At 41.4% G+C, this 15,859-nt stretch overlaps 1 protein-coding gene across 36 annotated transcripts in view; it reads left to right on the forward strand.

The window, feature by feature from the left end:
- The window catches only part of USP54 (ubiquitin specific peptidase 54), a 127,137-nt gene that overhangs the window by 73,849 nt on the left and 37,429 nt on the right, over window positions 1-15,859 (forward strand). For 17 of the 36 annotated variants that reach the window (XR_010141419.1, XR_010141421.1, XR_010141420.1 and 14 more), the window contains 8 exons: window positions 5,080-5,214; window positions 7,627-7,740; window positions 7,873-7,955; window positions 8,788-8,853; window positions 9,019-9,124; window positions 9,236-9,382; window positions 11,180-11,329; window positions 14,367-14,535. Coding sequence is in view for 33 of the 36 variants with exons in the window: in XM_063727323.1 (XP_063583393.1) it covers window positions 5,080-5,214; window positions 7,627-7,740; window positions 7,873-7,955; window positions 8,788-8,853; window positions 9,019-9,124; window positions 9,236-9,382; window positions 11,180-11,329; window positions 14,367-14,535 (970 nt within the window). In the remaining 3 variants the exon portion in view is untranslated. The remainder of the gene's footprint in view (window positions 1-5,079; window positions 5,215-7,626; window positions 7,741-7,872; window positions 7,956-8,787; window positions 8,854-9,018; window positions 9,125-9,235; window positions 9,383-11,179; window positions 11,330-14,366; window positions 14,536-15,859) is intronic. The other 19 variants (XM_054523311.2, XM_063727333.1, XM_054523303.2 and 16 more) reach the window with 2 other exon arrangements.

Genomic DNA, 15,859 nt, shown 5'->3' on the forward strand with positions numbered 1-15,859 from the left:
TAAGGTGATTCCTTACTTGTTTAAAAAAAAATAGAGATTTTAATAATAACTCCCCCTTAGATCTACCCACATCACATAATGATTAATTGATTCATTTAAAAATAGTTATCAGTTACACTTTGTATGCCAGTACTGTCCTAGTTGCTGGGAATATACACAGAATAAAAGGATAAAGATTTATGTCCTTATATTCTCAATATTGGAATCAGACAAGTAAAATATATAGTATGACAGATAGTAATAATTGCTATAGAGAAAAATAAAATATGTAAGAGTGGGGAGTTTGGGGAAGGGAGGGTGGAGCTTACAATTTTAAAGAGGGTGATCAGGAAGTACTCTATTATAGAGAAGGTAGTATTTGGATAAAAAATCCACAGGAAATGAGTGATTGAGCCATACATATCTAGAGGAAGAATGATCCAGGCATAGAACTCAAGTGCAGAGATATACATGGTAGGTTTGGGGCATAGTGAGGGGCCAGCTGGTGTAGGGTGAACCAGAAGTAGAATAGTATGGCTGGGCGTGGTGGCCCATGCCTGTTATCCCAGCACTTTGGGAGGCTGAGGCGGGTGGATCATCTGAGATCAGGGATTCAAGACCAACCTGGCCAACCTAGCAAAACCCGGTCTCTACTAAAAATGCAAAACTTAGCCGGGTGTAGTGGCACATACCTGTAGTCCCAGCTACTTGGGAGGCTGAGGCAGCAGAATTGCTTGAACCTGGGAGGTGGAGGTTACAGTGAGCCGAGATCACACCACTGCACTCCAGCATGGATGACAGAGTGAGACTCCATCTCAAAAACAAAACAAAACAAAGAGAAATGGAATCGTAGGCCAGATTACGTAAGAACTTAGCACTTTGGCTTTTACTGTGTATGCCATGGGAAGCCTTTAGAGAGTTTTGAGCAGAAGAATGATATGATCTGATTTATATTTTTAAAAAAATCATATGATTGCTGTATTTGTCTGCTGTGTGTTTCTGCAGGGAGACAAGGGGATCAGTCAGGAAACTATTGCAATTATCCAGTGAAGAGATGAGATGACTTGGACTAGGCTGATAGCAGATGAGGTGGTGAGCAGTGTAGGGTCTAGATATATTTGAGAGTGGAATAGGGTCTAGATATATTTGAGAGTGGAAATAGGGGATTTGCCCGTAGATTGGATGGGAGTTGTGAAAGCAAGGGAAGGGTCACAGGTGGTTTCCAAGGTTTTCGACCTAAACAACTGCAAGGATGGTGGCGGTGTTTACTGAGATGGGGCAAGAAGGCAAAATGTGGTTGTTGGGAGGAAACATAAAACATTTAGTTTGGGGAATGTTAAATTTGAAATGCCCATTGATATTCAAATGTAGATGTCCAATATATAGTTAGATACATTAGGTTGGTACAAAAGCAGTTGTAGTTTTTGCCAACTACAAATTTGGAATTCAGGAGGGAGATTTGGGCTGTTAGTGTAATTTTGGGAATTGTCAATGTATGTGTATGTAAAACCATGTTAGATGAGACCACTAAGAACGTGAGTGACTTTAGGGAAGTCAAGAGGTCCAAGGCCTGAGTTTTGGAATTGAAAAGGAACCAGCAAAGGAGACTGATAAGGAGTGACCATTGACCATTGAGGTAGGAAGAAAACCTGAAGGGGTGCCCTGGAACCAAGGGAAGGAAGTATTTTAAAGATTAGCTGAGTTAAATGCTGCTGATAGGTCAAGTAAGAGGAAAACCAAGAATTGACCACTCAAGGTTGGCGGGGGGCCTCCTATTCTTAGATCACATAGGTAGGTTTATAAAATGGTCTTATTTCTGGTCTTGTTAGTAATATGTCTGAAAAATAAAACTTGGATATTTTAATATGAATAAATTACTTTTTTAATAAAATTATACTTTAAGTTCTAGGGTACATGTGCACAACGTGCAGGTTTGTTACATAGGTATACATACGCCATGTTGGTTTGCTGCACCCATCAGTTCGTCATTTATATTAGATATTTCTCCTAATGCTATCCCTCCCTCAGCCCCCCACCTCCCGATAGGCCCTGGTGTATGATGTTCCCCGCCCTGTGTCCAAGTGTTCTCATTGTTCAATTCCCACCTATGAGTGAGAACATACGGTGTTTGGTTTTCTGTCCTTGTGATAGTTTGCTGAGAATGATGGCTTCCAGCTTCATCCATGTCCCTGCAAAGGACATGAACTCATTTTTTTTATGGCTGCATAATATTCCATGGTGTATATGTGCCACATTTTCTTAATCCAGTCTATCATTGATGGACATTTGGGTTGGTTCCAAGTCTTTGCTATTGTGAATAGTGCTGCAATAAACATACGTGTGCATGTGTCTTTATAGCAGCATGATTTATAATCCTTTGGGTATATACCCAGTAATGGGATTGCTGGGTCAAATGGTATTTCTAGTTCTAGATCCTTGAGGAATCGTCACACTGTCTTCCATAGTGTTGAACTAATTTACACTCCCACCAACAGTGTAAAAGCATTCCTATTTCTCCACATCCTCTCCAGCATCTGTTGTTTCCTGACTTTTTAATGATCGCCATTCTAACTGGCATGAGATGGTATCTCATTGTGGTTTTGATTTGTATTTCTCTGATGGCCAGTGATGATGAGCATTTTTTTATGTGTCTGTTGGCTGCATAGATGTCTTCTTTTGAGAAGTGTCTGTTCATATCTTTTGCCCGCTTTTTGATGGGGTTTTTTTTTTTCTTGTAAATTTGTTTAAGTTCTTTGTAGATTCTGGATATTAACCCTTTGTCACATGGGTAGATTGCAGAAATGTTCTCCCATTCTGTAGGTTGCCTGTTCACTCTGATGGTAGTTTCTTTTGCTGTGCAGAAGCTCTTTAGTTTAATTAGATCCCATTTGTGTATTTTGGCTTTTGTTGCCATTGCTTTTGGTGTTTTAGTCATGAAGTCCTTGTCCATGCCTATGTCCTGAATGGTATTGCCTAGGTTTTCTTCTAGGGTTTTTATGGTTTTAGGTCTAACATTTAAGTCTTTAATCCATCTTGAATTAATTTTTGTATAAGGTGTAAGGAATGGATCCAGTTTCAGCTTTCTACATATGGCTAGCCAGTTTTCCCAGCACCATTTATTAAATAGGAAATCCTTTCCCATTTCTTGATTTTGTCAGGTTTGTCAAAGATTAGATTGTTGTAGATGTGTGGCATTATTTCTGAGGCCTCTGTTCTGTTCCATTGGTCTGTATCTCTGTTTTGGTACCAGTACCATGCTGTTTTGGTTACTGTAGTCTTGTAGTATAGTTTGAAGTCAGATAGTGTGATGCCTCCAGCTTTGTTCTTTTTGCTTAGGATTGTCTTGGCAATGCAGGCTCTTTTTTGGTTCCATATGAACTTTAAAGTAGTTCGGGCTGGAGTGCAGTGGTGTGATCTCAGCTCACTGCAGCCTCAGCCTCCCAGGTTCAAGTGATTCTGTTGCCTCGGCCTCCTGAGTAGCAGGACTACAGGCATGCACCACCATGCTGGGCTAATTTTTGTATTTTTAGTAGAGACGGGGTTTCACCATGTTGCCCAGGCTGGTCTTGATCTCCTGAGCTCAAGTGATTACAAGTATTGGCATTATAGGCGTGAGCCACTGCACCTGGCTGATTCTACTCTTTGGACATGATATTCATCAGGGTTCAGATGTAGGTAAAGATGGAAAAGATACATTTAATTACACCAAAATTAAAAAGTGATGTGCATTCAAATACACCAAGGTCAGTAGATTGGGAGAATATATTTGCCACAAGTAATACAAAGGACCCAGAAAGATGAAATTAGACTAAATTAAAACTAAATGGTCTCACAGTATTAATTTTTGACAAGAATATGGGGAAATTTTTACTATATACTGGTAGAAGTATAAGTTGGCATTGTGTCTTTATAATAGCAAAAAATTGGAGACAGCCAAAATGTCTGTCAGTAAAGAAATGGATAAATAGATGTGGGTTAGTGACCCGATGAAAATGCTATACAGCAGAGAAAAGGTGTACCAGGTCTATATCTATATCATCATGGATAGATCTCAAAAACAATGCTAAATAAAAAACAAAAAACAACAAGTAAAATTCAGTATGATACTTTTTACATAAAAAATACTAATAGGGCTGGGCTCAGTGATTCATGTCTGTAATCCCAGCACTTTTAGACCAAGGTGAGAGGATTGCATGAGCCCAGGAGTTCGAGACCAGCCTGGACAACATGGTGAGACCCTCATCTCTTACAAAACAATTAAAAAGTTAGTGGTGTGTGGTGGTGCATGCCTGTAGTCCCATTTACTCAGGATGCTGAGGCAGGAGGTTGAGGCTGCAGTGAGCCACGTTCATGCCACTGCACTCCAGCCTGGGTGACAAAGCAAGACCCTGTTCAAGAAAACAACAACAAAAACACATACAAAAAACCAACCAAACAAAAAACCCACAAATATACACAAAAGTATCCTATGTATTATTTAGGGATATATATGTAAAACTATTAAAAACAGATTGTACAACAAATTTATGATATGAGTGGCTGGTAGAGAGTGGGGCAGTCTTAAACAAGACTTTACCATTATCTGTAGATGAAAGTAAACATGATAGAATGTTTATTTCTGGGTATTAGACTCACAGATTTTTGTTATATTAGTCTCTGTACTTTTTGGTAATTTTATATTAGCTGAAAATTTTAGAAGAAAGGGGGTCAAGATTCATAGAATGAACCCCCAGAAAATAATTTGTCAGTAATGTTTACATGTAATTTTTCTTTTTTTACCTAACCCATTTACTTCTGTCTGTATTAGAGGAAGAGGAAATGAGGTAACTGCATTACATTAATTCATGACAGTGGTTTCTCCTAATGTGTCCTTGGCATCACACTCAGATGAAGGAGTGAGGATCTTTATTAGCACAGATCATGCCCTTCATTCTGACTCTTGATTTTATTTTTAATTACTAACTGCAAGCATGTCAACCCATGGGAAGCTCATTTGGTTTCATAGCTATTATCATGGAGATGCTAGCATGACAGACTAGGATGTACAGAAGTTTAATAACAGCATTGTACTTTTTCTCTTGTCTAACCTCTTCCCTATAGGGAATCTTTAACCAGTTTCAGTGTAGTAGTGAAAAAGTGCTTCCATCTGACACTCTCCGCAGTGCTCTGGCAAAGACTTTCCAGGATGAACAACGTTTCCAGCTGGGAATTATGGATGATGCTGCAGAGTGCTTTGTAAGTGCTGGCCTCTGGCCCTCTTTGATATGGGGTGGGACTGCTGATGGTCTCCATCAGGGACTGGCTACTTTATGGTGGAATTTGCTGTGCCCTTATCTCTACAGTTAGAACTAGGAGTTTTCTCTGATTTTTCAGGGATCTAAAGTGTCTCTGTTATAGCAGTGTGTTATTATTTTTCCTTTAGGCTGGTGGTTTTGTGCTTGTCATTACATAAAACATCAGCTCTCACCTTCAGAGGATCCAAGACTCATTAAAATACAAATTGCTGGGCTGTACCCCCAGAGCTTCTGATATAGTAGGCCTGGCAGAGGGGTCCCGGAATATCTGTATCTAACAGGTTCCTAAGTGATGCTAATACTGATGCTGCTCCTCCATTTCTAAAGATAATTAATCAGGGAATAACTAAGTCCCTAGCATAAGTGTGATGTGCTATATAGCTACATTGCCCCCAGTGCCCCTCGCTCTTCTGAACTCTGTGTTCTATCCATCAACCTTCAAAAGACTCTCTGTACGTCCATTTAGAAAATTTGAGGCCGGGCATGGTGGCTCACGTGTGTAATCTCAGCACTTTGGGAGGCCAAGGCAGGCGGATCACAAGGTCAGGAGTTCAAGACTAGCCTGGCCAACATAGTGAAACCCCATCTCTACTAAAAATACAAAAATTAGCCAGGCATGGTGGCGGGCGCCTATAGTCCCAGCTACTTGGGAGGCTGAGGCAAGAGAATCACTTGAACCTGGGAGGAGGAGGTTGTAGTGAGCCTAGATAGCACCACTGTACTCCAGCCTGGGCGACACAGTGAGACTCTGTCTCAAAAAAAAAAAAAAAAAAGAAAAAGAAAATTTGAGAGTGATACATATCTCATCACAGGGTAAAATGTGGCCCCAAATCAGAGGTGCTCCTGAGGAACTGGATCACTGATATATTGATGGTGGGAATGTAAAATGGTATAGCTACTCTGGAAAACAGTTTGGCAGTTTCTTAAAAAGCTAGACATGTAAACTACCATATGATCTAGCAATTACATTCCTGGACATGTATCCCACAGAAATGAAAACTTATATTAAAACAAAACCTGTTTATGAATGTTCATAGAAGTGTTATTCATGATAGTAAAAAACTGGAAACAACCCAAATGTCCTTCAGTGAGTAGACGGTTAAACAAATGATGGTACTTCTGTACCATGAAGAACTATGCAGCAATACAAAGCATTAAGTATTTTTATAAAAATAAAAAGAAACTATTGATTTACACAACTTGGACAGATCTCAAGGGAAAGTGAAAAATGCAATATCAAAAGGTTATATGCTGGCCGGGCTCACTCCTGTAATCCCAGCACTTTGGGAAGCCAAGGCGGGCGGATCACTTGAGGTCAGGAGTTCGAGAGCAGCCTGGTCAACATGGTGAAACGCCGTCTCTACTAAAAATACAAAACGTAGCCAGGCATGGTGGCACATACCTGTAATCCCAGCTACTTGGGAGGCTGAGGCAGGAGAATCTCTTGAACCCGGGAGGTAGAGGTTGCAGTGAGCCGAGATCGCTGTACTGCACTCCTGCCTGGGCGACAGAGCCAGAGTGTGTCTCAAAAAAAAAAAAGGTTATGTGGTATGTGATCCTATTTATATAACATTCTTGAAATAAAATGATGGAGATGAGAGAAGACATTAGTGATTACCACAGGTTAGGGTTAGGATTGGATGGGTAAGGCTCTAAATGGTTAGCACGAGGGAGCCTTGTGATGGAACTGGTCTATATCTTGATAAAATGGCATAGAGCTATACATACACACACACAAATGAATGCATGTAAAACTGGTGAAATCTGAATAAAGTCTGGATTCTATCAATGTCCATTTCCTGATGCAGTTATCAAAGATGTGCCGGGTGTGGTGGATCACGCCTGTAATCCCAGCACTTTGGGAGGCCGGGGCAGGCGGATCACGAGCTCAGGAGATCGAGACCATCCTGGCTAACACAGTGAAACCTCATCTCTACTAAATACAAAAAATTAGCCGGGCGTGGTGGTGGGCACCTGTAGTCCCAGCTACTCGGGAGGCTGAGGCAGGAGAATGGCGTGAACCCGGGAGGTGGAGCTTGCAATGAGCCAAGATTGAGCCACTGCACTCCAGCCTGGGTGACAGAGCGAGACTCCGTCTCAAAAAACAAAAAAACAAACACCAAAAAACACAGATGTTACTGTTGGAGGAAGCTGGGTGAAGGGTACAGGGGATCTCCTGTACTTTTTTGAAACTTGCTATGAATTTATAATTATTTTAAACTAAAAATTTAAAAAAATCAAAATATTCCTACCTTCCAGAAGGGTTGCTGTTTCTATGGGTAAGCTGCTTACCAATTTATGTATTTGTCTATTAAATATTGTTGGTGTACTGCTTTTGTTCTTTCCCTGTCAGGAAAACCTCCTGATGAGAATTCACTTCCACATTGCTGATGAAACCAAAGAGGATATATGTACTGCCCAACACTGCATTTCCCATCAGAAATTTGCAATGACATTGTTTGAGCAGGTGAACTCTAGCTCCATCTTTTTTTAGACATTTCTTCGAGAACACTTTATCCTGGGATGTGGGGTGTTAAATGGGTGCCAAAACAGTTCCTGATTATGGTTGCTTGGTTTTGCCTTTTTCTCTTTGGCCCAGTGTGTATGTACTAGCTGTGGTGCCACTTCTGATCCGCTGCCTTTCATCCAGATGGTACATTATATCTCCACCACTTCCCTTTGGTGAGTCTTACAAGATTTTCTGTTGTGCCTTTAGGCATTCCTCTAGTTGATTGGACTTTTTTTTTTTTTTTGAGACGGAGTCTTGCTCTGTCGCCCAGGCTGGAGTGCAGTGGCGCCATCTCGGCTTACTGCAACCTCCACCTCCCGGGTTCAAGCGATTCTCCTGCCTGCACCTCCCAAGTAGCTGAGACTTCCAGCTACTTCTACAAATAGTACACACCCTGCTAATTTTTTTGTATTTTTAGTAGGACGGTGTTTCATCATGTTGGTCAGGCTGGTCTTGAACTCCAGACCTCAAATGATCTACCTGCCTTGGCCTCCCAAAGTGCTGGGATTACAGGTGTGAGCCACGGTGCCTGGCCTATTGGACTTTAATTGGAGACATTCAAATAGTTTTATATCTTGGCCAGGCATGGTGGCTCATGCCTATAATCCTAGCACTTTGGGAGGCACAGGTGGGCGGATCACTTGAGGCTAAGAGTTCGAGACCAGCCTGGCCAACATGACAAAACCCTGTCTCTACTAAAAATGTCAAAAATTAGCCAGGCATGGTTGCACGTGCCTGTAATCCCAGCTATTCTGAAGGCTGAGGCATGAGAATTGCTTGAACCCAGGAGGCGGAGGTTTCTGTGAGCTGAGATTGAGCCCCTGCACTCCAGCCGGGTAACAGAGTGAGACCCTGTCTCAAAAAAACCACCACCACCACCAACAAAAACACAAATAGTTTTATATCCTTATTGCTGAGTCTGTGCTATATTGTAGGAACGCAGAACAGTAATTTAAAAATAACTTGTTCTCCTTCTTTCCTCTCCCATCCCTCCCCTTTTCTTAGGCTCAGTACTGGCCAGCAAAGTGGGAGGAGGAGTGGGGATTCTATGAGCTTTGGATCTGGGGACAGGTAGAGGTACTTACTGTGTTTATGGGACACTGAGCCTGGTCAGGGGCTTTGGTATAGGGGGCAGAGGAAGAAAGTCAAACATGTGAGTTAGGAATGTACATTAATGTTTGATTTAGCAGTAACTAAGTACAAACCATCATCCCCCTTCTATTCCCCATCTTGAAGCAATCAGGCTATTTGTATGCTGGAAAGACGAGAGAAACCTTCACCAAGCATGTTTGGTGAACTGCTGCAGAATGCCAGCACCATGGGGGATCTGCGGAACTGTCCAGTGAGTTAAATCAGGGGTGGGGTTTGGAGTGGGAAAGGGAACCGTCGATCAGTGGAATTGATGCAAAGCCAGTGGGAAACATGTTGAACTAGCCTTATATATGTATTTCAGAGCAACTGTGGAGAGAGGATCAGGATTCGCCGTGTTTTGATGAATGCTCCACAGATTATCACGATTGGGCTGGTATGGGACTCAGACCACTCAGACTTAGCAGAAGATGTTATCCACAGCCTGGGAACCTGCCTTAAGCTGGGTGATGTGCGTGTTAGTTACCTTTATCTCTCACTTTGAGTTCTTGAGTCTTAGTATTGCTTAGGAGCAGTGAGCACTAGACAAACAGGTATGTCCTAGATGACAAGTATTATAATGTTTTGGACAGATAAACTTATTTGTGTACAGATACCCGTGCTTGCAGGTATGTGCTCATATACCTCCTTTTATAGGTGGCAAAGGTTTTTTAAGAAGAAATGGGATGACTTGGCCTTGAAAGACAGGATAGGCAGAACTTAGCTACTGATAAAAATAAATCAGTAGTTCGAAGAGTTATTATATGTTCTATTCATTGTTAGTTTATACGAGTATAAAGTAGGGAAGGGTATTCAACCATGGGAGGTAGTAAGGTCCAAAGAGGGGCATTCCTGACTAGAACTGCTATAGTAGGTGAAGAAGTTAAAAGTTGGTGACCTGAGCCCAGAAATATGAAATTCACAGTGTGGAACCAATGTCTGGGATAATCCTGTGACTAAAGAGAACCTTTGTTATTGTTTTTTAATGTCATTAAGCCATGACTGAGAATAAATGAACTTTCTGGGATCTTATTTTAGGTTTTCTTCCCAAGGAATCTTACCTGAGTAGGCTGTGAGGAATAAAATCTCCATTTTTCACCAGTGCCTACCTGTAGTCCCAGCTACTCAGGAGGCTGAGGTGGGAGGATTGCTTAAGGAGTTCAAGGCTGTAGTGTGTAATGATTCTGCCTGTGAATAGCCACTACATTCTAGCCCAGGCAGCATAGCAAGACCCTGTCTCTTAAAAACAAAAACAATCGTTTCTTTTTTTTTTTTTTTTTTTTTTTTTTGAGATGGAGTCTTGCTCTGTCGCCCAGGCTGGAGTGCAGTGGTGTGATCTCCCTTCACTGCAAGCTCCGCCTCCTGGGTTCATGCCATTCTCCTGCCTCAGCCTCCCCAATAGATGGGACTACAGGTGCCTGCCACCACGCCCAGCTAATTTTTTGTATTTTTAGTAGACATGGAGTTTCACCATGTTAGCCAGGATGGTCTCGATCTCCTGACCTCGTGATCCGCCTGCCTCCCCCTCCCAAAGTGCTGGAATTACAGGCGTGAGCCACCGCACCCAGCTGGTTTTTTTTGTTTTTTTTAATCCAACTTTCCTGGCTCCTCTTATGATAGGCCCTGGTAAGAAAATTATTGAAAGGTGTGAAGAAAGATCATCACCATACCAGTTTACTGGCCACTATCTGTCTTGCTTTTCCTTACTTTTTGTCTTTTTGGGTTAATTTCTTTCTTTCTTTCTTTTTCTTTTTTTGAGACAGGGTCTTGCTCTGTTGCCCAGGCTGGAGTGCAGTGTCATGATTTTGGTTCACTGCAATCTCTGCCTCCTGCCTCAGCGTCTCCAGTAGCTGGGATTACAGACATGCACCACCACACCCAGCTGATTTTTGTATTTTTAGTAGAGATGGGGTTTCACTATGTTGGCCAGGCTGGTCTCGAATACCTGACCTCAAGAGATCTGTTCACCTCAGCCTCCCAAAGTGTAGGGATTACAGGCGTGAGCCACCACACTGGGCCTAAAGATAGGGTCTTGCTATCTAGTCTAGGTTGTTCTCGAACTCTTGTCCTCAAGTAATTCTCTTACCTTGGCCTCACAAATTGCTGAAGTTAAGTTCTGATGATTAATCTAAACTAACAAAAATCTTAAACTGAAGGAAAGAGAAGCAAGTCAGTACTTTACTTAAGAAATGTCAGTGGAGTCTGCTGAGAGATGATGTGGAATGGTTGAATATGTGACTGTGCTTTCTTTTCTCTTCTTTCCCCTCAGCTGTTCTTCAGAGTGACGGATGACCGGGCCAAGCAATCTGAACTGTACTTAGTTGGAATGATCTGTTACTATGGCAAACATTATTCTACATTCTTTTTTCAAACAAAGATTCGCAAATGGATGTATTTTGATGATGCTCATGTCAAGGAGGTAGGAGTAGTCAAGTCCTTTTTGAAGTGTTTGGTGACTACAAAAAAAAAAAAGAATAATCATTTGTCTTTAGTGTTTCATTTTCATAATTTTGAATGGGACCTCCCCACATTTCTATAAAACATATATATATATATATATATATATTTTTTTTTTTTTTTTGAGATGGAGTCTCACTCCATTACCCAGGCTGGAGTGCAATGGCTTGGTCTTGGCTCACTGCAATCTCTGCCTCCTGGGTTCAAGCGATTCTCCCACCTCAGCCTCCTGAGTAGCTGGGAGTACATGCACATGCTACCACACCTGGCTAATTTTTGTATTTTTAGCAGAGACGGAGTTTCACTATGTTTGCCAGGCTGGTCTCGAACTCCTGACCTTGTGATCCGCCTGCCTCAGCCTCCCAAAGTGCTGGAATTATAGGCATGAGCCACTGTGCCTGGCGTATTTTATATTTTTATGTCTGTCTGCCTACTGAATTCATGAAGGTATCATCTTGTCGTCCCCTGAAGATGGCTAGTTCTTCGAGGATAGGAACAATGTATCTTCTATTATATCCTCTGAATCCCCTCACCAGGCATTCAGCAGTTTTGTATTTATAGGTGACAAAGTATTTTACTTTATTTTTTGAGATAGGGTCTCCTCACTCTATTGCCCAGGCTGGAGTGCAGGGGAGTGATAATGGCTCACTGCAGCCTTTATCTTCCAGGTTTAAGCAATCCTCATCCTCTCACCTTAGTCTCTTGAGTAGCTGTGACTATAGGTGTGTGGCCACCAAACCCAGCTAGTTAAAATTTTTTGTTTTTTTTGTTTTAGAGATGTTACCCAGGCTGGTCTGGAACTCCTGGGCTCAAGTGATCCTCCCTCCTCAGCCTGCCAAAGTATTGGGATTACAGGTGTGAGCCACAGTGCCTGGCCCAAAGTGTTTTTTTAAACTATAATCTCCTTTTTTTTTTTTTTCTAGAAAATAGTTTTTCTTCAGTCCTGAGGTGTCAGCTCCTTACATGGGCTTTGGTGGAGTTCATGGGTCAGCATTCGAAGGTCTAAATCTGGGTGGGGATGTTAGCACCTTTTGGGCTTGGGGAGATTGATTACTGACTACCTTGCTATGAATGGCACAATTCATGTAGTAATGTAGCTTTACCTACAGCTTAGGAAGCACATAGGCATCAAAGAAATTTACTTCAGAAATGTCCTTGACAGCTGCAGCCTTTACTATGTTTTGAATGAGAAACTTTTTTTTTTTTTTTTTTTTTGAGACAGGGTCTTGCTCTGTCACCCAGGTTGGGGTGCAGGGGCACGATCTCAGCTCACTGCAACCTCTGCCTCCCGGGCTCAAGTGATTCTCGTGCCTCAGCCTCCCGAGTAGCTGGGATTACGGGTGCGCACCATCATGCCTGGCTGATTTTTGTATTTTTAGTAGAGATGGAGTTTCTCCATGTTGGCCAGGCTGGTCTCGAACTCCTGACATTAAGTGATCCACCCGCCTTGGCCTCCCAAAGTGCTGGGGTTACAGATATGAGCCACCACGCCTGGCCTTGAATGAGAAACTTCTTAATAGCCTTGTCCTTGGGCATGCATCCGGCACAGTTCATGCAGTGAGTGGGCTGCACATAGCCAGAGCCCTTTTTGGCATGCCATGTTCTTTCTTTTCTTTGTCTTCTTGGAAGCTAGGACCCCAGAGAGGAATGTTTTTTTGTTGTTGTTATTTGTTTTTTTTTATGTGTGTGTTGATTGATTTGAGTAGGAACACTCTAATGCCTCAAATGAGGTTATAAGGTTAATACAAAGTTCAGAATTTCAGATCTTGGAGTTATCAGTGGGTACTACTTTGTCTCAGGGCTGCTGTAAATTGTTCTCTGTTATCTCCCTGAAGTGCCCCATCACAGAGTAAGATGTGTTTTGGGATAGTTATAAGGCATGTAGGGTTATAATGACAAAGCAGGAAAGTTGGTACTGTCTAAACCACAGAGTTTGTGGTTGAAGTGGCTTATGTGATCTGCATGAGTTAGGAAGCTGCTTGTGATAAAGTTAGCAGATAAGGAGATAAGGTGTGACTATAATCTACACCAATCCACAGACTTTAAGCAGTGTCTTCCACAAATAGTAAAATATTTGTCAAATTCCCTTATTCTTTTCTTTGTCTCTTTTGCGTTGTTGTAATTTGGGGCAATTTATATAAGCTCTTTTAGATTTAGGGTTTTTATTTGAAAATACCCTTACAAAGTAGTAAATATGATTATATTAATATGTGAAGAGCATATTAATGTTTTCATTAATAACTCAGTTTTAAGTTTACTGGACATCTGTTGTGAACATATCACTCTGCTAGTTGTCTAACCCCAAGAGCAGCACATTATCTAAGAAATGTGACTGGTTCAAGCTTAAGATGGTGTGAGTTTGAGGACTGGGTTGAATTGATTCCGTGGCTGTTCTCTCTCTCTTTTCCACTGTGGTAACAGAGCTGAATCCAGCACAGGGCTAAGGCCGAGAGGTTCAGTTGTCTATTCTAAGCAGTTTGACATTTTATATCCTACCATTTGCGAACTCTGAAACTGAATGTCATTTGTTCTAAGGCAGTCTGTGAGAGAGTTTCTGTCTGCTCTTCAGCTTCATGAAAGTGATTTTAATATTTGGGAGAAAACTAAGGAAATGCAAATTTCTAGTGAGGGCTTAATTTGATGTCTGTGAAAAGAAATTGGTCACCAAGGCAGCTGAAGTTCCCTCACGTAGCATATCCACCTTTGAGAACTTTTATTCCTATTTTACAACTGAGTTGATGGTTCACAGAAATAAAAGTAATTTTATTCATTCTTTTATTCTCCTATAGGATTTTAGTGCTTTCTAAAAGGACTTAGCAAAGAAAAAAAAAGATTTAATTAAAAAAGTGTTAGGTCTGAGATCTTTTTTGCTGCCTTTTTACCCAATTCTTATCTTTTCATCTCTTTTATTTTCTTTAGAAATACAGAACAGGAAGATATGTTGTGAATTGTGGATATAAAGTATAATTGTCATGTTCTTCTGGTTGTTTCTGGTTCAGATTGGGCCCAAATGGAAGGATGTGGTGACCAAATGCATCAAGGGGCATTATCAGCCCCTGCTGCTGCTTTATGCAGATCCCCAGGGTACCCCAGTGTCCACCCAGGACCTGCCTCCCCAAGCTGAGTTCCAGTCATACAGCAGGACGTGCTACGACAGTGAAGATTCAGGTGAGCAGCCTGACTCTTTACCTCTCCTCTCTCCTCACCTCATGCGGTCAAACAGTTGGGACTCATACTTAATTATGTGCTTAGCTGGTAACCTAGCTTGGAGAAAGAGGATCCATTAGAGGTAAGAAAGAAGTGCCAATTTGTGCTGAAGCCTAACTTGGGCCAGCCTTTATTTCCTTCAGTTGTCAAAAGAGTGTTGCCTAAATCACTTGGCCTCAACTCAGAAGTGAAAAGGAAATTATGTTTATTTAGACTGAGATATTAAGTTTGTGAGGCTCAATATTTAGCCTTCTAATATTGGTGAGGATGGCTGATTTTTATTAGCAATTTAACAGCGACTTAATTGAGTTGTTTTATTTGAGCCACTACAAGGCTAGTTATTTTGTTTGGCATGAGATATTTTTGTTTTAAAATTGCAAATGTGTAGCTGGGCAGGGTGATGCATTCCTGTTATCCTAGCTTTTTGGGAGGCTGAGGTGGGAGGGTCACTTGAGCCCTGGAGTTTGAGCCTAGCCTGGGCAAAATAGCAAGACTCTGTCTTGGAGGGGGGGAAAATTCCTTGTCCAGTAGTAATATTCCTCTGCTTATGAATCAGTTGTTCACTTCTAAGTTAATTTTTCAGAACTTAGGTAACGACTTTCTGTAAAAACAATTTTCAGCTTGATGGCTAAAGTTCTAGGGTAGCTCACAGAATCTTATAATATATTTGAGGTATAACCTAATAGTTTTGGCTTGATTACTGAAAAGGAGGAAGAAATATTATTTTACTCTTCTGGATCTGGTACTGGCCCTTGATATAATTTTGAAAGAGAAGATACTTGACTTTGACATCTTTCTTTCTCCCCTTTGTACCTCCCTCCTGCTTGGTACCTGGTGCTTTCTTCCACCTCTCATACCCCACCCAGACCTGTTCTACCTCTTCTCCCTTCAGTCAAATACCCATTTGTCCTATTATGCTTATCTCAGCTAGGTATTCAGAGGGAAGCAGTCTGATTGAACTAATTTATACTAATGTATGTCATATAACAGCCCCAATAATTTCTCAGAGACATTAAAATGCATCTAATATCAATTAAAAAATTTTAAGTGACATTCTTGGCAGTATAGGAGAAAGATTATGGGATAGGAGAACAACTGACTATGTATGACAGATTGTCCTGGGACTTTCCATCTAAATAGATCTTACTTTTCACAACTTTTTCATTACTTCTGCTTTTCCCCCAATAGGTTTTGTAAAACCCTCACAGTTTTTCACGGTGGCAGGCAAAGTGAGGGCTTCAGCAAGGTAGGGACAGGGAGGGGAGGAATTTTACATGTGTCTGGG

The sequence above is a fragment of the Pongo abelii genome, chromosome 8 (assembly GCF_028885655.2).
Source record: "Pongo abelii isolate AG06213 chromosome 8, NHGRI_mPonAbe1-v2.0_pri, whole genome shotgun sequence".
In the NCBI taxonomy this organism is placed as follows: domain Eukaryota; kingdom Metazoa; phylum Chordata; class Mammalia; order Primates; family Hominidae; genus Pongo; species Pongo abelii.